This window comes from Symphalangus syndactylus, chromosome 18 (genome assembly GCF_028878055.3).
Source record: "Symphalangus syndactylus isolate Jambi chromosome 18, NHGRI_mSymSyn1-v2.1_pri, whole genome shotgun sequence".
NCBI classification, from domain to species: domain Eukaryota; kingdom Metazoa; phylum Chordata; class Mammalia; order Primates; family Hylobatidae; genus Symphalangus; species Symphalangus syndactylus.
In genome coordinates, this window is record NC_072440.2 from 110,590,031 (window position 1) to 110,613,129 (window position 23,099).

Genomic DNA, 23,099 nt, shown 5'->3' on the forward strand with positions numbered 1-23,099 from the left:
GGGGTTCTGGGATCAGAATGAGCCTGATGCCGGGGGGGTGGGGAGCACAGGGCTAGGGCAGTCTTGGGGGTCCTGGTGCTGACCGGGCTGCAGAGTGCGACTGTCCTTGCGGACATACTGGGACACCATGAGGAAGTTCCCAGCAGAGGAGCACCGTGAGCTGGTCTACTTTCCTAAGATTCGGCTTGGGCTGTGGATGAAGGGTCCGGGGCGAGGTGTCAGGAGGACAGCGGAGGGTGCTGGGCCAAGTGGGCGAAGGAGTGCCTGCACCCAGGCCCACAGTTGGGGTCTGCGGGGCTGGTCCCTGGGCTTGCGCCCAGTAGCAGATCTGAGGGGCCTGGCAATAGTTGGCTTGCACTGTGGGGTGACTGCTGGGGTCTGCCAATGTCACCCGTTGAGACCCAGAGACAGTTGGGGAGAAACCGGCCTGGGGAAGAAGAGATGGGGGAGTCCTGTTTGAGCGTGGAAAAGGGAAAAGTCTGGAGTGGGTGGTGAGAGCCATGAAGTGAGCTGCAGGGAGAGGTCAGGACGATGGTGTAAAGTTGGGAATATGAAGACAACAGTGTGAAATGGAACCACGCAGGGAGATGCTGCGGAGGACAGAACACCCGGTCACCGTGCTGGAGCTCCAGGATCAGAGGCCTGGTGGGCAAGGCAGGATGAGCAAAAAGACACTTGAGAGGGGATGCATGCAGAGACGGTAACAGAGAGCAAGGGTAGGACTGACCTGACCCAGAGAGAGAGAGAGAGAGAGCCCACAGCTGAAATGGAGTGCTCAGGAGAAGAGACAAGGAGAAAGCAAATCACAGTGAGGGGGCAGGTCCTAGTGAGGAGAAGGCAGGTCCCAGTGAGGAGGGGGCAGGTCCCTGTCAGGAGGGGGCAGGTTTCAGTCAGGAGGGGGTAGGTCCCAGTGAGGAGGGGGCAGGTCCCTGTCAGGAGGGGGCAGGTCCCAGTGAGGAGGGGGCAGGTCCCAGTCTGGAGTGGGCAGGTCCCTGTCAGGTGGGGACAGGTTCTAGACAAGAGGGGCAGGTTCCTATCAGGAAGGGACTCGGTCTCAGTCAGGAGGGGCAGGTTTCAGTCAGGAGGGGGCAGGTCCTTGTCAGGAGGGGGCAGGTTCCAGACAGGAAGGGGCAAGTTCTTGTCAAGAGGGGGAAGGTTTCACACAGGAGGGGCCGGTCCCTGTCAGGAGTGGGCAGGTCACTGTCAAGAGGGGGTAGTTCCTTGTTAGGAGGGGGCAGGTCCCTGTTAGGAGGGAGCTGCTTTCAGTCAGCAGCCAGGTTTCAGGCAGGAGGGGCAGGTGTCTGTCACGAGAGGGCAGGTCCCAGTCAGGAGGGGGCACGTTTCGATCGGGAGGAAGTAGATCCCAGCCAGGACGGGGCAGGTCCCAGTCAGGAGGAGGCATGTCCTAGTCAGGAGGGGACAGGTTTCAGTCAGGAGGCGGCAGGTCCCTGTCAGGAGAGGGTAGGTCCCTGACAGGAGGTGGCAGGTTTCCGTTAGGACAGGGCAGGTCCCCTTCAGGAGAGGACAGGTCTCAGTCAGGAGTTGGCAGGTTTCAGTCAGGTTGGGGCTGGTTTCAGTCAGGAGGGGCCAGGTCCCTTTCAGTAGGGGGCTGGTTTCAGTCAGGAGAGGGCTGTTCCCAGGCTGGAGGTGACAGGTTCCAGTCAGGAGAGAGCAAGTTTCAGTCGGCGGGGGGCAGATCTCAGTCAGGAGGGGGCAGGTCCCAGGAGGAGGTGGTAGGTCTCAGTCAGGAGGGGGCAGGTCCCAGGAGGAGGTGGTAGGTCTCAGTCAGGAGGGGGCAGGTCCCAATCAGTAGGAGGCAGGTTCCCGCCCAGTCAGGAGGGGTAGGTTGCAGTTTAAAGAGTTCGTGTCCCTGTCAGGAGGGGGCAGGTCCCAGCCAGGAGGGGCCAAGTTTCAGTCAGGAGGGGCCAGGTCAGTCCCTGTCAGCAGGGGGTAGGTTTCAGTCAGGAGAGGGCAGTTCTCAGTCAGAGGGGGTAGATCCTAGTCAGGAGGAGATAGGTCTGAGGCTGGAGGGGGTAGGTCCCTGTCCAAAGGGGGCATGTTTCAGTCAGGAGGGGGCAGGTTCCTGTCAGGAGGGGGCAGGTTTCTTTCGGGGGGGGGGGCAGGTCCCAGTCGGGATGGGGCAGATTTCAGTCAGGAGTGTGCAGGTCTCTGTCATGAGGGAACCGGTTTTATTCAGGAGGGGACAGGTTTCAGGCAGGAGGGGACAGTTCCCTGTCGGGAGGGGATAGCTTTCTGTCAGGAGAGGGCAGGTCTCTGTCAAGAGGGGGCAGGTCCCCATAGAGGGCTGTGTCCCAGCAGCCAAGTGAAAGAAGCTTTTTTGTAAGGGTGTGTTGGGCTGTGTCAGCGTCTGTCGAAAGATTGTGGATGTTGAAGAAAAATGAAATCAACTTTGGATTTATTGGGGTTCATGTTATTGGGTGAGATGGTTAGAGCTGTTTTCATCACTAAAAATAAAAGTTGGTTGGAATTAGTTTATATTATTTGGTAAAATATCAACTAGGGACTTACTATTAAGCAGAAAAGAATGACAAGAGGGAACTAGAAAGAGGGCAGTAACTTTAGGGGTAGATAAGCTGTGTGATTCTGTGTGTATGTGTTTCTGTGTTTGGTTTGATGTGTTTGTGTATGTTGTGTGTTCGTGTGGTGTTTGGGGTGTGTGTATGTCTGTGTGTGTTGTGTGGTGTGTCTGTGTATGTGTGTGTTTATATATAGTGTGATGAGTATGTGTGGTGTGCTATGGTGTTGGTATGTGTAGTGTGTATCTGTGTGTATAGTGTCATGTGTATTTATATGTTTGGTGGGCTATGTGTGTGTTATTTATAAGGTGCTGGGTGTGTTGTATTTGGTGTGTGTGTGTGTCTAATGTGATGTGTATATGGTGTGTATCTGAGTGTAGTGTGATGGATGCGTGATTTTTGTGTGTATCTGCATATATAATCTGTGTGTGTGGTGTGCACATCATGTCCTATGTGTGGCGTGTGTCTGTGTTTAATGTGCTGTGTAGGTGGGATGTATCAGGAGGGGGTAGGTCCCTGTCCGAAGGCGGCATGTTTCAGTCAGGAGAAGGCAGGTTCCTGTCAGGAGGGGCAGATCCCAGTAAGGAGGGGGCAGGTCCCAGTCAGGAGGGGGCAGGTTTCTGTCAGGAGGGGCAGGTGTGTGTGTGTGGTGTCTGTGTGTCTGTGTATAATGTGCAGTGAGTGGTGCATACCTCTGGTGTGTTTGTGCAATGTGATTTGTGTGTGTGGTGTATGTGTGTTTGTGTGTACAATGTGTGTGTATAATGTGATGTGTGTGGTGTGTGTGTATAATGTGATTTGTGTGTGTATAATGTGCTATATGTGTGGTGCATGTGTGGTATGTATCTGTGTGTGGCGTGTGTGTGATGTGTTATGTGTGGCGTGGTGTGTCTGTATATAATGTTCTGTGTAGGTGGTGTATGTGTTTCTGTGTATATAGTGTAATGTGTGTGGTATGTGTTTGTGTGTATAATGTGACGTGTATATAATATGCTGCGTGTGTGGTGCGTGTGTGGTATGGATCTGTGTGTGGTGTGCGTGGAATGTGCTATGTATAGTGTGTGTGTCTGTGTATAATGTTCTATGTAGGTGGTGTGTGTGCACCTGTGTGTATAATGTGATGGTGTATGTGTGGTGTGTGTGAGGAGGGAGTTGCCCTGTGTAATAATACAAGTCCACAGGTGGGAAGATGGGATCATGGAGGCAGCAGGTCTTTAAAGAGGGGAGTGGGTTAGGATCCCGGAGTCCAGGGAGGCTGTGGCCTTTGGTGAGAGGAATGGGCGAGATCTGCTGCACACTGAGGTGTCTCCACAGACGTCTTGTCTGCTGGGCTGGCCACACAGGGAGGCCTCAGTCCACGCCTCCCCCATGCTGTCACATGTAGCGTAAGATCGTCCATGCTTCATGTTATAACTACTTCCTGTCTTGTTCTTAGGTATAACATGATTTCAAAAGCTAAGGTCTGTAATTTTCATGCTGTCTGAAACAGCTTCTAGTAGAATTTGTGATAAAATAATTTGAGTTTGGGTTTGAAAAATAGAAATAACATTTGGAGAAAAGTATGCCCTGTGGCTAAATGATGTAGTGTCTAGACATCATTTGATGAGTAATTGTGCAGTATTTTTCCTGGTAATACGCGACTTTGTATTTTCCTAGTTCCTGACGTCAGTCGAAATGGAGATCCGTTTGTAGCTACCTCCATCGTGGAAGCGATTGCGACTGTTGACAGAGCTATAAACTCAACCCGAACACATTTGTTTGACAGGTATCGTGGGGCTGTGAACACGCTGACCCTCACATCACTGAGCTTTAGGGTGAAGGTGGGAGTGATTAAAGAATGCATGCAGTTCTAGTATACAAATTTTGATTTGATATCTGATGACCAAAATGTTTAATTTAAAAATCATGAACAACATGGGCATCTGAGTTTTCTGGGGGTTGAAATAACAGAAGGATGTGTGCTTTTCAAATAGAATTTGGCTATGATCCACAACCAAAACATTCTTTGAAAATTTCAACTCATTCCTTTGGCTTATGACTGAATGATTTGGCAAAAACAAATAGTTTAAAAGTCATTAGTGTATTTGTTCATGTTGCTGATTCCAAAGCAGTTTTTCTGCATCTTATGTGAAATGCAATATCTGTGATTTTCTCTATTGACTTAATTAATTATTTGTTTTTAGTGTCTTCCGGTTTTTGTCTGTTTGTTTTGTTTTTGTTTTGTTGCCTCCCACTTCGGATGAGGAAGGTATTGTACATTATGTTGTAGAAAGTAGCTGTAGAAATATTAATAGCAATGATTATATTTTTGGGTACTATGAATTTTATCTTTAGTAATTTGTTTCGTTCTTCCTTTTTTTCTCCCTAAACTCTGGTTAGCCGTCCTCGTTCTCCAAATGATTTGCTGGCCTTGTTCCGGTATCCGAGGGATCCTTACACAGTTGAACAGGCACGGGCGGGCGAAATCTTTGAACGGACATTGCAGCTCATTCAGGAGCATGTGCAGCATGGCTTGATGGTCGACCTCAACGGAACAAGTCAGTGCCAAAGCCTTTTCTTCCTCCTCCATGGCCTGAGTAATGGGGTTGAACATGCCTCAGTTAAGTCACATTCCTAGGGAAGAGTTCCAGCATTTTCTTTTCCACTGTGCTTATGAACTATGAAATTATTTCCTTAAACTGTGATTCCTCTTGAGCCGTACAGCCCTGTCGCTCTCACTTTGGTTTAATAGGAATCTCTGGGGGATGTGAAGTCCCTCGGAGTGCTGGTCAGGCTACAGCAGGTCCACCTGCCCCCAGTGGGTTATGCAAGCCCAGTCCCTCTGCAACAAATGAGCCGCAAGGGAGGACTTGGCAGCGTGCTTACTCCCTGAGTGACGTTGTGTCCTGGGAACGCGGTGCCATGCACATTAGGAGGGCTCTTTCTGAAGAGTCCCGGGTCTGTGAAACCAGCTGATGAGATCACCTCGGGCTGGTGTGGAGATGCTGTTGGGGGAGGTTTGTCCCCCACTCACTCTGCTCTGGCACTTTGCCGTTGCCCAGTAAATAACAGATGCCTTTACATGTCATGATTGTCCTTGCTGGTAGTTGTACTATTGATGAACCCATAGAGGACCCTGACTTTCTTATGTAAAAACATCATTTTCAGCAGCAGCTGGTTACTCACGGTTCTGTACACACACACACACACACACACACACACACACGTACACGTATACACACAGAGCATGGAAGAGAATGTAACAATAGCTGTCCCTGTGGGATGAAAGAACTGCTTTATAATTTTTCAGTTTTCCAAATTGTCTTCGATGAGCACATATTTTACAATTAGGGCAAAAGATGTTCTTCAAGTGTTGAATGAAAGAGACGTGGAATTGAGACCTGTAGGGTGATTTATCCCCGTCTTCAGAGTAGAGTGTTGCTCTGAGCCAGCCTCGTCCTGTTAGGTTTTGGGGCCCTGTTGGTGCTGAAGCCCAGGCACCAGCCAATGTGAAGCTGTGTGTTCCGCAGCTCCTGCTTCCTGGTCCTCTCCTGGCCTCTCACGGCCGGGGGCGGGGGCGGGGCAGGAAGTGTTGGAGTTGGAGGCCTCTGGATGTTTTTGCTTTTCTTGATGGATGAAACTCCAGCCTCACCTCCCGGGCACATTCTTGGGGAGAAGCATCAGAGCCCATTTTGTTATTTCAACAAGTATTTATTGGGTACTTTCTGCTTGTCAGGTGCAGGGGGAGACTAGGATGAGAGGTACCAGGCATGTGGGGTCCCAGCCCCTTCCCAAGTCCCTGGTGCCAGTCTCCTGGTAGAAAGGCCATGTTCTCGTCTCCAGAGAATGACGAGGGAGTCACTAAGTGTAATTTCTTGCTACTCCCACCTTTCTTCATTTAGTTACAGGATCAGATCTTTAAACATTACTGTGGCAGCCCAGCAAGTGGGTTCTGCCGCCACCACAGAAATAAAGCCATCTGGAAACGTCTCCTGAAAGCCGGGCTGTTGGAAGTTGTTCCTTGTGAGGAATTGCATGTCCATTGTGTGTCATTACATGCCAATTATAGAAAGATTTAGACTCAGGGAAAGACAGAAAAGAAAGAGTAAAATCACCCCAACAATGTGAAATCATTTTATACATTTGCTGTTTACCCAAGCAGCAGTTCGATGCACATGCAGGCACTCATTTCTTCACTTGTTCGTTCCACCTGCCTGTCAGGGCACACCCTCTATGCCAGTCATTGTCCCGGGTCAGGGCCTACAGCCACAAACGGAAGAAATAAAAACCTCAGCCCTCAAAGATCAGACCTTCCAGAGAAATGCAGACAGAAAACCAGAGAGAGGCCCCTGCACGTAAGAAGCCCCAGCGAGTGACCCAGAGAGAACCAGCAGGCGGGAGGTGGGTGGTGCCCTGGGTGGGATGGGGTGCTGTTCCCCATGGGCGAAGGTGACATGTGAGCAGGGACCCCACAAGGGCGAGGGGGCCTCCCTGGAGCATCTGAGGGGACCACACATGCAGGGTCTTGGAGGTGGTGCCCGTCGGGGCACAGTGGAACAGCAGGTGGTCAGTGTGGCTGGAAAGGGGGTGGGGAAGGGCTGATAAAGTCAAGGAGATTTGTGCTCCACCAGAAAGGGCCTGGGAGCAAATACAAGGATATGCTGTTGGCTCCGTATGAAATGGGAACCTCAGGGTTTCCTGCAGAGATGTAACATGGTTTGATGCATTTTCAAGCATCGGGATGGGTGACCACTCCACATGGGGTGAGGACAGATGTGGGCAAACTAGACCTGGGAAACTGGGGCCAGGGTCAGTGCCACCTGCTCTGGTTGTCGGGTCTGGTCTGCCTCTGAACCAATGGCTAACGCCACGGAAAAAGTGAACGTTCTGGAGGAAAGCCCAGAGACCAGCCCCGCAGCCCAGCCAGGCGTTGGGGAGGAAGTGCTTTTCCTCCTGGCACTCTGCTTTCTTGGCTCTATGGATGTTCAGGATTGATAATTCTGTGAGACTTCCTAAGAGTAGCTGTGAAAATAGAGCCAGATGTTTCAGCTCACCCTTCCAGCCTCTGGGAAAAGTCAGACAGAACAGGACCAGCGGCTGAGGGGAGCCCGGGGCTCATGTTCCCTGCACAGGCCTTTCCCACCCAACACACCAGGGTGTGTGTTTCTGACTTATTCTCCCCAGCCTGGAAAATGCCTCACTTCCCATTCTGTGCATTCTTAGGTGGGTGTTATGGACACCACTGCCCCACAGAAAAGGGGCTGTCTTTTGTTTTCTTTAAAGGTGTCCATAGTGATACCTGTGATCTTGACAAGCAGAAACGGGCTGGAGAAACTTTAGAAAAAAGAGGCAGTGATGGCTTGGAACTCTGTGAGTGTGTGCACACGTGAGTGTGGCTCTGTAAGCATGTTTGCATGTGAGTGTGTGCATGTGTGAGTGGAAAACATTTAAGCGTGCGTGTGCAGGTGTAGCTTTTCAGCAGGCATGACATGTGCCTGGAAAGGAGGAGTGTTGAGGAAGGTGAGGGCCTAGGATGTATGAATACGTGGGGGAAGCACTTTGGCGAACACAGAGATCTGAGGGTGTCTGACCCCAGGACGTGGAGTAGCTGTTGCTTGGAGCAGGTGTCTTGAAGGCGAAGACTAGGAGCTGAACTTAGGAAGATCTCTTTCATCTATGGAGTGACAGCCCAGGGTACCATGTTTGGAATTTCTTCTTTAGCTAGTGGGCAAAGTTGGAAGGTCTCTGAGCAAGAAGGTGACCTAGCCAGAGCCTGTGCGAGACTCGTGGGAGGGCGCGCTTGCTGTGGGGAGGGCATGTGGATGGCCTTTACCAGGCAGGAAGCCCTTCTGGAATTGAAGGCCAGTGCCATGGAAATCAGTCCCAGGATTCTGCCAGAGGAATGGAGAGGAGGGCACGGGGGCTAGGAACGTTTTGGAGGCAGCGTGAAAGGAAGTGGCAATCTTCTGGACGTTGGGGGAAGCGCATGAAGCCTCAGTGGACCAAGATGTGCAGTGACAGGTGTCGGGAAATGCCCTGCTCGGCGGCATGTGGAGACTGATGGTGTGCACTCGTGTGGAGGTGTGGTGACTGTCTCTTACACAGGGCGTTTAAAGTTGGAACAGTGTCAGCCTGGACTGGTCAACGTGGGTCGGGCTCCATCAGTTAGGGGTCTCCCAGAGGAGAGCTGCTGGTTGAAACCATGAGACTGCTAAGTGGGGAGGGGAGACAGGGCCCAGAAACTGGGGCGGTGGAGAGAATACCTGTGTTTGGGGCTGGAGGAGGGGAGGAGCAGTTTTACAAACAGGAGGTGAGCAGGTTTCCAGCAGGAAGCGCTCGTTGCGTGGCGCACAACAGGTTTCATGAGCTGGGGGTAGATAGCCCCATGTCAGCGGCAGAGGTGCCAAGGGGTGCCGGGCCCTCACACATCCTCCAGGGGAATTGAGTGCCGTCTTGCTTTTCTCCATATCCCAGGTTACCACTACAACGACCTGGTGTCTCCGCAGTACCTGAACCTCATCGCAAACCTGTCTGGCTGCACCGCCCACCGGCGCGTGAACAACTGCTCGGACATGTGCTTCCACCAGAAGTACCGGACGCATGACGGCACCTGCAACAACCTGCAGCACCCCATGTGGGGCGCCTCGCTGACCGCCTTCGAGCGCCTGCTGAAATCCGTGTACGAGAATGGCTTCAACACCCCTCGGGGCATCAACCCCCACCGACTGTACAACGGGCATGCACTTCCCATGCCGCGCCTGGTATCCACCACCCTGATCGGGACGGAGACCGTCACGCCCGACGAGCAGTTCACCCACATGCTGATGCAGTGGGGCCAGTTCCTGGACCACGACCTAGACTCCACGGTGGTGGCCCTGAGCCAGGCACGCTTCTCCGACGGACAGCACTGCAGCTCCGTGTGCAGCAACGACCCCCCCTGCTTCTCCGTCACGATCCCCACCAATGACTCCCGGGCCAGGAGCGGGGCCCGCTGCATGTTCTTCGTGCGCTCCAGCCCCGTGTGCGGCAGCGGCATGACTTCACTGCTCATGAACTCCGTGTACCCGCGGGAGCAGATCAACCAGCTCACCTCCTACGTCGACGCATCCAACGTGTACGGCAGCACGGAGCATGAGGCCCGCAGCATCCGCGACCTGGCCAGCCACCGCGGCCTGCTGCGGCAGGGCATCGTGCAGCGCTCCGGGAAGCCGCTGCTCCCCTTCGCCACCGGGCCGCCCACTGAGTGCATGCGGGACGAGAACGAGAGCCCCATCCCCTGCTTCCTGGCCGGGGACCACCGCGCCAACGAGCAGCTGGGCCTGACCAGCATGCACACGCTGTGGTTCCGTGAGCACAACCGCATCGCCACGGAGCTGCTCAAGCTGAACCCGCACTGGGACGGCGACACCATCTACTATGAGACCAGGAAGATCGTGGGCGCGGAGATCCAGCACGTCACCTACCAGCACTGGCTGCCGAAGATCCTGGGGGAGGTGGGCATGAGGACGCTGGGAGAGTACCAGGGCTACGACCCCGGCATCAATGCTGGCATCTTCAACGCCTTCGCCACCGCGGCCTTCAGGTTTGGCCACACACTCGTCAACCCACTGCTTTACCGGCTGGACGAGAACTTCCAGCCGATTGCACAAGGTCACCTCCCCCTTCACAAAGCTTTCTTCTCTCCCTTTCGGATTGTGAATGAGGGCGGCATCGACCCGCTTCTCAGGGGGCTGTTTGGGGTGGCGGGGAAAATGCGTGTGCCCTCGCAGCTGCTGAACACGGAGCTCACGGAGCGGCTGTTCTCCATGGCACACACGGTGGCTCTGGACCTGGCGGCCATCAACATCCAGCGCGGCCGCGACCACGGGATCCCGCCCTACCACGACTACAGGGTCTACTGCAACCTGTCGGCAGCACACACGTTCGAGGACCTGAAAAATGAGATAAAAAACCCTGAGATCCGGGAGAAACTGCAAAGGTGAGCTGAAGAGGCTGTGTGGAATGGCTCGTGTACCTAGGCACCTGGAACACCTGAACTGTGGTGTGTGTGTTATTTGTCTCTGTGTGTGTGTTTTGTTCGTGTCGTGCAGAGGTGAGGTGAAGGTCAAGTCCATGAAGGTCAAGATGGGAACCTGCAGCCTCCCGTGGCTGCGTGGTTGTGGGGAGGGGCAGAGCCAGGGGTGGATGGACAGTGGAGGGCTGTTCCGCCAGCCTGTTTTGTTCCAAGAGAGGAGCTTTGCTGAGCTGTGGCGCATTTTCAGCTTAGAGAAGAGCTATACTTTTCTGGCAGAGGGGTTGACTGCAGAGAAAAATACACTATTTGCACCAGAAAACACCAAAATGGACACTCTGGCTGTTGGGCAGCTTCAGGTTCCTGCTGTTGTATTAGGGGCAGAGAGAGGCAGAGCTTGGTGTCTGCAGATCTGGGCCCTTGGGGCCACCAGCCCCTACGGCTTGGCCTGTAGCATCTTCCATACTCACTGTGTTGCCCAGACCCAGGCCTGTGGGGCCACCTGCCCATGACTGCCACAGATGGCGCCGCTTCTGAGCCACAGCCTTGATCACCTGTGGGTGCGGTTCTCCTTGTCCTGCCACAAAGGCAAAATGGGACGCTGTCACCACTGAGACGAGGAAAGCTGGCCAGGTAGATTAGGGCACCTCGGACCACGTGGGGTGGCAAAAATGGCAAAGTTTTACAGGCAAAGCAGCGACCACAACACTACCCAGGCCTAGGACTGGGGTAGGATCAGGGCTGCCTGGTCCCTAGCCAGTCCCCTTCCCAGGACTCGGTGCCACAGTGGGGTTCTCATTAACTCAGAATTCCCCAAAGTGGAGACATTCAACGGCTCTCCTTTTTGCTAGATACTCACATCTTTTACTCACTACCTTTTTTTCGTGTTATTTCTACCAGTTTATTTGCTTTTTGTATTTTAAGGAAATAAAAATAATTGCAGCCAGGCGCAGTGGCTCATGTCTATAATCCCAGCACTTTGGGAGGCTGAGGCGGGTGGATCACGAGGTCAGGAGTTCAAGACCAGCCTGGCCAAGATGGTGAAACCCCACCTCTACTAAAAACTACAAAAATTAGCTGGGCGTGGTGGCAGGCGCCTGTAATTGCAGCTACTCAGGAGGCCGAGCAGGAGAATTGCCTGAACCCGGGTGGCAGATGTTGCAATGAGCCGAGATCGTGCTACTGCACTCCAGCCTGAGTGACAGAGTGAGACCCCCATCTCAAAAAAATAATAATAAATAAAAATAAAATAATTGCTCATCAGCATTTTCCCATTGTGATTCTTCTCAGTCCTTGGATTATGAATCAGATCCACAGGTCACTGTGTATTGGGACATGTTATTCCCATTCAAAAACATTGTTTTAAAAAGAAGAAAAACCCTTTCTTCTTAAGACTGTCTTCCTGTATTTTCTGGACTCTGCAGTTGACTCCTAAGTTACTTAACACTGAAGTTAGGACATACCCTGTTAGGATCTGACCTGTGCCTTCTAAAGGAAAGTGACTTTTTACTTGTAATTTATTGTAAGTTATGACTAAATGATGTCCTATTAAGTTTAATATGTTCCAATATTCATTTAAATAATGCTCTTAAATTACTGGCATTTGGAAATGTGTGTGCAGTCCATTAATCCAGTGTAATTTTTTATCGTGGTTTTGCTGAATTAGGACTGATGTGAACTGTCTGTGTTTTTTGTGTGCTTAAATATCCTCCTTTGTTCTTGTCCAAACTGACACAGATTACTCTCCCAGCTGATTCTCTCTTTTGCCAAACTTATTTCAAAACATTTCAAAGAGCTAGATGTGGAGCCCAGTGCTGGGTGGACCGCGGCTGTGTTGCGTGCTAGGCCCCTGGTAAAGAAGTTAAGGACGTTACCCACACACTGAGCCCCTCATCTCTTTCTTTATGTTTTCCTGTCTCAGCCCACTGCTGAGTAAGGGGAAATGAAACATAAACACGAGAAAAGTTCCATGACCATCGGAGACCATGGGGCCACGAGGACTTCACAGGGCAGAGGGGTTGCCTTCCGCAGACTTTAGAGACTGTGTAGTTCTCATCTACTTTGTGTTTTATGGCCACACGGCGAGTGGATGGCATGGCGTTGGCCTGGGCTTGCCTTTGCTGCCCATCCCCAGCTGTGGGACATTCCGGAACTGCGAGGTCTCTTCCCTGGAGGAAGCTCCTTGGATTTAGGTGGAGGCTTTAGACTCTGGTGAGCCTAAGGAATGTGACTGTTTCAGCCCCTGTGACGGTGGGTCCCTCCCAGCGGTGGGGGACAGGAGAGAGCAGGCACCCAGAGCAGGAGCCACCTGGGGCAGGAGGGGGTCCTCTGGGAAAAGGTGTGGACACTTCTGGTGGCCCCAGTGTGCTGTCCTCAGCCACAGACCAGATGCCGCCAGGGTCCTCCCTACCAAGTTTCACTCCCGGGGGACATCTTAGAGCTAGAAGTTCAGTCTGAATGTCATTGCACTTAGAAGAAAAAGGGACAATTTGTCTGTCTTTGAAAGACTAAATGCTAGTTTACATGAAATTGTGTTTATTCTACGGTAAGACCAATGGCCACTGAGGACACAGCCCTGTGTGCATCCCGTTCAGTAAGCACCAAAATCTCTCTTGATCCTAGGGGTCAGCTGGTGGTCACTGATTTGAGTTTTGTAGAAAAGGGCAGTGAGAATTATAGAATATATATATGTTAAAAATCGAGTAGAGCTTTGAACAGCAGTTGAAACAGGCATCATCTGCTGCGTAGAGTTCTAAGATGAGATTAGATGATTTGTAGTAGAAGTTGTGACATGTTGCTTATAAGCCTATATTTCTGAGGAATTGGAAGAAGTCGATGAAAATGTTTGTTCTTGAACATATAAACCTAAGTTTTTTGCCCTGTCTTGGCTTAGCAGATATTTTCTTTATGGCAAATATATTTTCAATATATAGTAGAATCAAATGTTATTCTTTAAAAATGTATATACTTTTTGGCCGGGCGCGGTGGCTCACGCTTGTAATCCCAGCCTTTGAGAGGCCAAGGCGGGCGGATCACGAGGTCAGTAGATCGAGACCACAGTGAAACCCCGTCTCTACTAAAAATACAAAAAATTAGCCGGGCATGGTGGCGGGCGCCTGTAGTCCCAGCTACTCGGAGAGGCTGAGGCAGGAGAATGGCGTGAACCCGGGAGGCGGAGCTTGCAGTGAGCCGAGATTGCGCCACTGCACTCCAGCCTGGGCGATAGAGCGAGACTCCGTCTCAAAAAAAAAAGTATATACTTTTAAAAATAAACATGAACCATAAACTATATACATTTAGCTATATGTAGTTTATTGTTCATATGTTTATTTTAAAAAGATTGGAAGGGTATACATTATGATGTTAAGTGTGGTTATCCCTGAATAGTAGGAAAAGGTGTGGCTTAAATTTTCTTCCTTGTTTTCTTGGCTTTTCTAAATTTGTTATAATAAATGTGTTTGTGTGTGTGTGTGTCTCACATATATAACAGAAAGTAGGGAAAATCCTTTAAAGCATTGTGGAGAGATGCTGCAAAGAAGTAAATATTTTCTTTGTTAAGTAAAATTCTAAATAATGTAAAATAGTGATAGAAAGAACTGTTTTTATATTTGCTGTTTTTTTTTTTTTTTTTTTTTTTACCACGTGCAGCTTTGTTAGGTAAATTTCAGTTTTCTCTTCATCTTTTAGGTTGTATGGCTCGACACTCAACATCGACCTGTTTCCGGCGCTCATGGTGGAGGACCTGGTGCCTGGCAGCCGGCTGGGCCCCACGCTGATGTGTCTTCTCAGCACACAGTTCAAGCGCCTGCGAGATGGGGACAGGTGAGCACGTGCACCAGAAAGGGGAGCACGCTCCTAAGCCACCCTCTCAGGGACTCCAGAGGAGAAGAGCTGTCCTGGTTGAGAGTGAGGGAGGCACGAGGCCCTAATGTCTTCAGTGTGTCCCCAGTTGAGAATGAGGAAGGCGCTGGTGTCTTCTGTGCACCGCCTTGGGCTAACATGTCCTTGCAGCCTCAAAACTCAACCACACCAGGTTCAAAGATGCTTTTCCCACCCCTTCATTTATAGGAATATTTCTCTTCCTGTAAACCTACTGGACAGTCCATACAGCTTAACCACTGTGGGACTTGAGAGGAGTTTGGGCTTCGGGCAAGATCTTTGTTTTATCTCTAGTCTACTGTTATTACTTTAATGTAGTGGAAAGGCAGACCCTACCTATTACTGACTATTTCAGCAGATCTGAAATAACTGCCATACCAGTGTTTTTTTTTTAAAGTTGCCCCTCGTCTTTCTTGCTAGTCAGAAGAGCTAACACTGTCGTTTTTTTTTTGTTTGTTTTTTGTTTTGAGATGGAGTCTTGCTCTGTCGCTCAGGCTGGAGTGCAGTGGGCGATCTCGGCTCACTGCAAGCTCCGCCTTCCGGGTTCACGCCATTCTCCTGCCTCAGCCTCCCGAGTAACTGGGACTACAGGCGCCCACCACCACATCATGCTAATTTTTTGTAGTTTTGGTAGAGACGGGGTTTCACCATGTTAGCCAGGATGGTCTCAATCTCCTGACCTCGTGATCTGCCCCGCCTCAGCCTCCCAAAGTGCTGGGATTACAGGCGTGAGTCACCGCGCCTGGCCAACACTGTCATTTTTATACCAGATTGTCTGCCTTTGGTTTTGTTATGGAGTAGGGGATGTGAGCAGTGTGTGAGTCCATTTTTAAGTGACACCTAATCAAACCTAGTGATTTCTGTATTGCTGTGAACTAAGAAGGGGGAGATTTTAACTCAGCTCCTGGGGACCTGTGAGTCTCCTACCCTTCTCTGATCCTGCTTTCATTTTGGGGGATCCAGGTTGTGGTATGAGAACCCCGGGGTGTTCTCCCCGGCCCAGCTGACTCAGATCAAGCAGACGTCGCTGGCCAGGATCCTGTGTGACAATGCTGACAACATCACCCGAGTGCAGAGCGACGTGTTCAGGGTGGCGGAGTTCCCTCACGGCTACGGCAGCTGTGACGAGATCCCCAGGGTGGACCTCCGGGTGTGGCAGGACTGCTGTGAAGGTGCGTGCCAGAGGCACCACGTCTGTTCCTTTTTCACCCCTGGTTTTGGTGACTGCTTGGTGGGTGCTTAATTACCTGCGGATGTCGTCCTAATCTTGAAAACTGAAAACAAAATATTCAGCTTTAGATTTAAATTGTGCTGTATCCATGCTGAGATGGACTGCGGAGCCAAAAATATAAACAAAGGTGATGATTCTGAGGAATTGGCAGTGCTGTGGGGGAACATTCGTCATAACTAAAACACTAAGAGAAACAGAAACCCAGACTTCAGCACGGTGTGCCCCTAATTTTTCCTTAAAACCTAATGTATGTCTAGCTTCCAGTACTTGTGTAGCCAGATAAAAGACGAAAATCAAAATATGAAAGAAGCATATCAAATATATCAGGTTTTCTTAAAAATTAATCTGAATGTTCTAAATATCTCTAATGTAAATGACTGAAGATAGTTGTTATAAAATATCTTGTGAGGAGCCCTGCAGGTAGGAGGTGGTCTCATGATTGGCGGGGGGGGGCCCTGTAGCTGAGGGACGCCCTGATATCAATCCCACAGCCCCGCCACTCGTGCCCTGGCATGCCAGGTCCATCTTCCCTGCAGAGGCGTCAGTGGCCTGCTGTGCGCGGCGATGGTTCTCCTGGCTGAGTTCCTGCTTCGCATTCCTAACTCCCAGTCTTGGTTAACCTCCATTTCCGTTACTAATTTGAACATAATTTTGGCTTTATTCAAACTATGATCAGAGCCCCATAAAATACCAAACTGGGGATGTTTAGAACCCAAGTTGTGGAGTGCCCACCACAATGGGGGGATCTGGGGACCTGCGGTGAGCGTGACCGGGAGGTGGGGCCAGACCCCGCCCTCACCCGGCACTCTGGAGCTTGTGGTGTCTGTGGACACTTGGTAGTTTAGGAAGAGACACGCGAAGTTCAGACACTGTACACATATTCTCCACCACCTCATTTTTCCTGAAGTAATAGTTCTGGCCAAGATCTTATTTAATTTAGTAAGCGTTGAAATCTGCATTGATAATAGAGCTGTGTCTTAGCAGCTTCTTCTTAGAGAGTGCGTGCCTGTGTGTCTGTGTGCGACTGTGGGGGGTGTGTGTGGGGGGGTGTGTGTACCTGTGGGGTGTGTGTGGGGGGTGTGTGTGATCTAATTCTGCATCTACCTCCTCATCCGCCCCCACCACCACCCACACACACATGCATGGAAGTATATATGATAGGAGAATTCACACAAAAAATAAAATTATGCTTGCGAGGTACCCAATTTTCCAAATTATTTACATGCTTGTTATTACATCTGTTGGAAACTTATATCTGCTTTTTGTTTTATTGTTTTGTTTTTGTTTTTGTTTTATATCCTCACTGGTTTATCCAATTCAAAATGCTTTCCTACAAGCATGGTAGAAAATGTGTTCTGTTTGTAGAAAATTGTGCTCTTGAAAATGATTAGGAAAAGCCAATGATACAAAAACCCATTTTCTGATAACTTTACCAGGCCCCTGTTAGCTGCTTATTAAGAAGTACAGCCAGGTTTTCTGTTCTTTTGCTAAGAAAATCCAAAGTCCTTTGAAAGACTTCATCTTTAAAACCAGTCTTTGTTCCCCTTATGTTACAAGCCCCTCCTCCTCTCAGGGCACTGTGGGAGAGGCTTAGCTGCCTGAAGCAATCGCTGACATCGTTTCTTCCGGATACTTTTCCCTCTTAAAATACCAGGCATGGCCTTCAGCTGACACAGCTTAGAGAATATTTGATAAGCTTTACCTGTTTTTATTTTACCCCAAAAGACATATCTAAATACAGCAGAAAAATACGAAAACAGAACTCAGATTTGACAGAACCAAATGTCAATTGCTATTTACTTTTCAATTAAACTTTTAAAAAAGACACACTGGGGGCTGGGCGGTGGCACATGCCTGTAATCCCAGCACTTTGGGAGGCCGAGGCAGGTGGATCACCTGAGGTTAGGAGTTCGAGACTAGCCTGGCCAAGATGGTGAAACCCCATCTCTACAAAAATACAAAAATTAGCCAGGCGTGGTGGTGGGCACCTGTAATCCCAGCTACATGGGAGGCTGAGGCAGGAGAATCGCTTGAACCCGGGAGGCAGAGGTTCCAGTGAGCTGAGATCATGCCATTGCACTCCAGCCTGGGCAACAAGAGCGAAACTGTCCCCAAAAAATAAAAAAATAAAAAGACACATTTAAAGCGAACATCCTTGAGCTGCAGCTCTTCATCATTCACTTCATTGATGCCTACAACAAGTGCTGTGTGGGGTCTGCACTAGGTCCAGGAAGCCAGCCTCCTCCTGGCTTGGCCAGCCTGGGCAGCACAGAGCAGGTGCAGGCCAGGTCGCTGGGCAGGTGTGGCCCAGCTGTGCCCTGGGGTGTGAGGAAGAGGCGGCCATCCTGGAGGGACAGAGGTCTCATCAAAGAGTTCTGGGGTTGGGGCTGGTGTGCGCTTTGGCAGGGACCCCACAGTGCCTGGGACCGTGTCCTGGCCCTGCTGCTTCCCTGTCACCCTGTAATTCTACCGGGGACCCACCCCAGACCTGCACAGCCCTGGGTGGACCTGCCACCTGCCAGTGAGGCTCATTCTTTACCCCAGGTGTTGCTGGGAGGGGCTGCGGTAGTCTGGGAGGCAGCTGCTGTTTTATGATGTATTTGTGTGCCCAGGAGTTTTAAGAAACTCTGCTCTTCTGTGCTCCTGAGACGATTTGTGGGTGGAATAAGCGAGGGGTCCAGCCAGCTGGGTTTACTCAGAATCTGTATAGTTAACTGTGGAAATAAATAGTGGGTCATTCGGTGGGACTGTTTATGGGCTCCGCTGTGGGGGCAGAGGGAGCTTTAGGTCTCTGTCTTGAAGATACTCTTTCCAGCCAGTCAGGCAAATGCTAGACCAGAAGGAGCCGGCCGCCCTTAAAGGGAGACAGGAAAGCTAGCATGGGGTCGGAGGTTTATGCTGCGCGTGCCTCTTCTCATAGAATTTCTACTCCAGTGGCTTCCTGAGACATTAGCATTTTGCAAAGGTCCATATTTGCCCTTCACTTTCATGCTCTGCCACAGCTTTCTTGGGTGAGGATGATGTACAAGACAGACCGAACACCCCATCACTTCGTTAGATAGCGTGTCCACAGGGCCCAGGGGGGACACGGCACTGAGGGCCCCTCACTCACCCAGGGACCAGGAGGAACACAGCACTGAGGGCCCCTCACTCACCCGGGGACCAGGAGGGACACAGCACTGAGGGCCCCTCACTCACCTGGGGCTCAGGTGAGGCATAGCATTGAGGGCTTCTCAGCCCACCACAGGTTGAGAAGGAAGCCACACCTAGGCAGGGAGGTGTTTGGGCTACATTCAGGAGAAGCAGGGTCAGGCCACCTCTTGTCTGACAGTGGGGCTGGCAGTATGACGCAGGGAGTGTAGCATAATTTTAAGGCACTCCATTCCAGAGTGCAGATTGTCACCTGGCCATAAGGGAGGGACCCCCAGAAACAGCAGACTGTGATCTCTGAGGCAGAGTGCCTGAGCCTCCATCTGTGGGTGGAGGGAACTCAGCGAGGGTGCAGTTAGATGGTGTGGTGGGCCTCCTCAGTGCGCCCAGCTGTCCTCAGGGTGGCCAGCACCATAAGGTCACGCGGGCTGGGGCACAGGTAGAGAGAGGCTTGGCCCCTCAGACCAGGAGAGGGTAAGAGCCGCAGACCAGCTGCCAGGTTGCCTGACTGAAAGGTGGCACAGTTTGCTCCACGGGCAGCCAGTGAAGACTGTTCATAGTTGGCAGGATGTGCTTAATTTCTCCGAGGTCAGAGCCTTCAGAGCTGACATTCTGCTCTGTGCTTCCATTTTAGACTGTAGGACCAGGGGGCAGTTCAATGCCTTTTCCTATCATTTCCGAGGCAGACGGTCGCTTGAGTTCAGCTACCAGGAGGACAAGCCGACCAAGAAAACAAGACCACGGAAAATACCCAGGTATGGTGGTCCCTGAGGTCAAATGATGTGCAGAGGGGCCCTCGCACCGCGGGCATCGGGCAGTAGGACCGGCATCCTGCTGTGGGCCTGTGGCGAGGATGGTTCCTGGCAGGGACGTCCCGGGGCACTGGGGGCCAGGCTGCAGCCTGCGTCCTGCTGTACTGCCCGCTCAGAGCATCAGGGGCAGTGCACACCCAGGAAGGCTTGAAATGAGACCCGCCGTGACCTGCCGAGGTTATATTTCCCTCCTCCTCCTTTCCCCTCACCACAGTGTTGGGAGACAGGGGGAACATCTCAGCAACAACACCTCAGCCTTCAGCACACGCTTAGATGCACCCGGGACAAATGACTTCAGAGAGTTTGTTCTGGAAATGCAGAAGACCATCACAGACCTCAGAACACAGGTGAGGTGCCTGGGGGCCTGTGTCCCCGCCTCCAAGATTCCACAGCAGCACAGCCCTGCCCGAACCTTCCGGGTATAGCGCTTTATTCCCAGGCGACTGCTCAACTGCCCACATGGGACCCCTACCCTGGAGCCTTGGGAGTGTCATTTCTGCATGCTGGGTCGGGCTGGGCCATGTGCCACTGGTGTCCCTGGGTTTCCCAGCAGATGGGGGTCACCGGGCAGGGGCAATCTGTGTCACGGCCGTGGGACGGCCAGCCAGGTGACCTTGCTGGAGGGAACACGGGATTAGGGTGCTGTAGGAGAGTTCAAACATGAAGTCCTATTCTTAAGCCTCTCATTCAGGAATAACTGAATCATCTCTCCCAGGGCGTGGTAAGGAGGCGTTTCCAGGTCAGCCCTCCACGCCTGATCCAGCCTCTCCGGGTGTGCGGAACGTCCTGGTGTCTGTGGTACGACCACAGGGATTTTCAGACGGGGCTCTTCTCTGGGGCTCTGTGGAAATGAGTTCTGTCCTTTCCTTCCTATCCCGGGAACTTACTTCTGCTTTCTCCAGAGCCTGCAGTGGGGGTTATCTCTGGGATTTTACGTAAGGGGGTGGAGATTGAGATCTACGGCTAAATGAAAGGAAGTGCGTTCACTCCGCTGGTGTGGATGCGATTCCCAGGGTGAGCAGGTCCTGGCTGTCTGCAGCACGTTTAATCTGTAAACACAGCTCCTTTCCTACTCACAGGACTCTTAGCCCTTAGGTTTGGGAGAAACTTCCGTCATCTCCTAGTGTAGCCCCAAGGTAACCCCCAGCCACAGGGAGAGGTACCCTGACTGCTCCTCTGCCTGCCCCCTCATCCCGTGCATCTGCAGGTCCTCCTGCCTCTGTAGTCTAGAGACCAGGTGCAAGTCCTCAGGCAGCTGTCAGAGTGGACAACACGTGGCAGGTCTTCCTCCTTCTGCAGCCTAGAGACCAGGTGCACATGCCCTGGCAGCTGCCCAAGTGGACAGCATGCAGTGTTCACTCAGCTCCCCCTGGCACTAGGAGAGAAGCTGAGAAAAACCCAGGCTGACCCTTGGGGTCTGCTGGGGCCTGGGTGCCCTGGGGGGTCCACTGGGGAGGGGGGGTCTGTGAACCCCAAGGTCTTTCAGGGCAGGCCTTGTGCACAGGTGACCCTGGACAGCAGAGCAGAGGCAGAGGGGGACCAGCCACCCCACCTGTGTCTGCAAATACCAACGCCCTGTGCCCTCCCATGTTGTTGATTCTGTCCACAATGCTGGACTTCCCTTCCACCCTCAGGATGAACGGGCAGCTCCCTGGGCGGCAGCGCTAGGTCTGAGAAATGCGGATGTTCCTTGTGAGTTTGCAGCCGGCGACAGCACAGGGTGTGTGCCATCTGTGGTCATTTCCCTGCACCGCGTGTGTGCAGAGGTGTTCGTGTATCTTGGTGACTGCTGAGGTGCACATGGGCCGGCGTGGTCACTGCTTCTCTCTGGATGTGAATTAAAGCAGGTCAGCCGCAGACACAGAGGTGACATGCAGGTCACCTGGAACCTCTGCAGACCGTCCTGGCTGCCACCCCCCCAAGTGCTCTCTGACCTGGAACCTCTGCAGACCGTCCTGGCTGCCACCCTAAGTGCTCTCTGGCCCCTGTGCCACTGTTCCTGAGGCTTCCCTCTTTTTTTCTTTTTTTCCCATGGTTTCAGCTAGGAAGTTCTGAGCTTTGGTAACTTAAGTGCCAGCTGGTAATGAATGAGGCATGCAGGGAAGATGGCTTTCATTTGGAAGCTGTACCTGAGGCATTTCCCAAAGCCAGTAACTGTTTGGCTAGCTAGGTCCTAGATGTCCAGCTGTCATTATGAAATGCAGATGGTACGGTGAGGGGACGTCCACCTTTTTCAGCGTGATGTGTGCATAGGTGAGACACTGCTGCTGTGCAGGTTGGGAACCACACGCTTATGGCTGACAGGAGATCAAAGAAGGTGTTTTAATTGAAATGAGGAAGTGGGTGACTTGCTGAAGTTATTCACAGCCATCATCGTTGATCGGTCAAAGCAGACAGCCTTACCTGTGGCTGAACATGCTTTATGAGAAGGCTTATGAGAAGAATTGGGATATATATGATAAATAATTTGTGTTCATTTCAGACATCACTGACAGTTTAGGTTCACTTGCAAGGGACGGAAAACCCCAAATCAGGATGGTTTTAATGAGGTGCGAGTTTACTTTTCTCTCACTCGTGGAGATTGCTGGACCCTCCGCAGTGCAGGGTCCCTGCTGCGGCTTGGAGCTGTGCTGTGGGTGGCCTCTTCCCAAGGTCACCTCATGGCCCAGGCATTTCCGGCCACTGTCACCCTGTCTGCCCCCCGGCCCTGCAAGATGCAAGAGAGGGTTTGAGGAAGGAGACCCTTCCAGGAGGCTCCTGCTACCCCTGTGCATGGCACAGCAGTTGGAAAGGGCACCTTGTTATGGGTCCCCGTGCTTCCAGAGAAAAGCCAGTGGTGTTGTTACTTGGAAAATAAGGCAGACTTTTGACTCTGGAGATTCTGAGTGATCATCGTTCGTTCTGGTGGAAGTGTAGGTGCAGGACGTTCTTGTCCTCTGGTTGAATCTTGCTCCCCCAGTCCTCTGAGAATGTCGCGTTTGTGACTAAGGTTTTTATTTGACAGCACGTTGGTGGGGACGTCTTCCATTGGGGCGTTTGGCCAGCCGCCGCCAGTCTAATAAGGACATTGGAGGTTCTGTAAAAGTTCTTCAGAAATATTCCCCTCAAATGTTGTTTATTTTAAGGCATTATTTTCAGCAAAATAACATCTTTTAATACAAGAGCCAAGCTGCTACTCTGAAGTGGCCAATGAACGAATGTTCTTTGCTTTGCTGCAGATAAAGAAACTTGAATCACGGCTCAGTACCACAGAGTGCGTGGATGCTGGGGGTGAATCTCACGCCAACAACACCAAGTGGAAAAAGGATGCATGCACCATTTGTGAATGCAAAGTGAGTATGGGGGGGTCTGTCTTCATGCCTTAAGGTACACCCAAGTCCGAGAGTCCCATGTGACCACTCAGGTTGGTGGCCCAGATGTCAGGGCCAGGCCCCTCCCCGCCCACCTGTGCCGGCCTCCATCCCTCCTTCACTCCTATGGAAGCACCAGGCAAGCCCAGC

The 23,099-nt window shown here is 51.6% G+C and overlaps 1 protein-coding gene across 3 annotated transcripts in view; it reads left to right on the forward strand.

Annotated features, from left to right (window-relative positions):
- PXDN (peroxidasin) overlaps positions 1-23,099 on the forward strand; it is a 107,838-nt gene that overhangs the window by 81,381 nt on the left and 3,358 nt on the right. For all 3 annotated transcript variants that reach the window (XM_055253174.2, XM_055253173.2, XM_063622863.1), the window contains 8 exons: positions 4,194-4,302; positions 4,917-5,074; positions 8,991-10,494; positions 14,215-14,349; positions 15,370-15,578; positions 19,422-19,542; positions 19,814-19,946; positions 22,818-22,931. In XM_055253174.2, the coding sequence (XP_055109149.1) occupies positions 4,194-4,302; positions 4,917-5,074; positions 8,991-10,494; positions 14,215-14,349; positions 15,370-15,578; positions 19,422-19,542; positions 19,814-19,946; positions 22,818-22,931 (2,483 nt within the window). The remainder of the gene's footprint in view (positions 1-4,193; positions 4,303-4,916; positions 5,075-8,990; positions 10,495-14,214; positions 14,350-15,369; positions 15,579-19,421; positions 19,543-19,813; positions 19,947-22,817; positions 22,932-23,099) is intronic.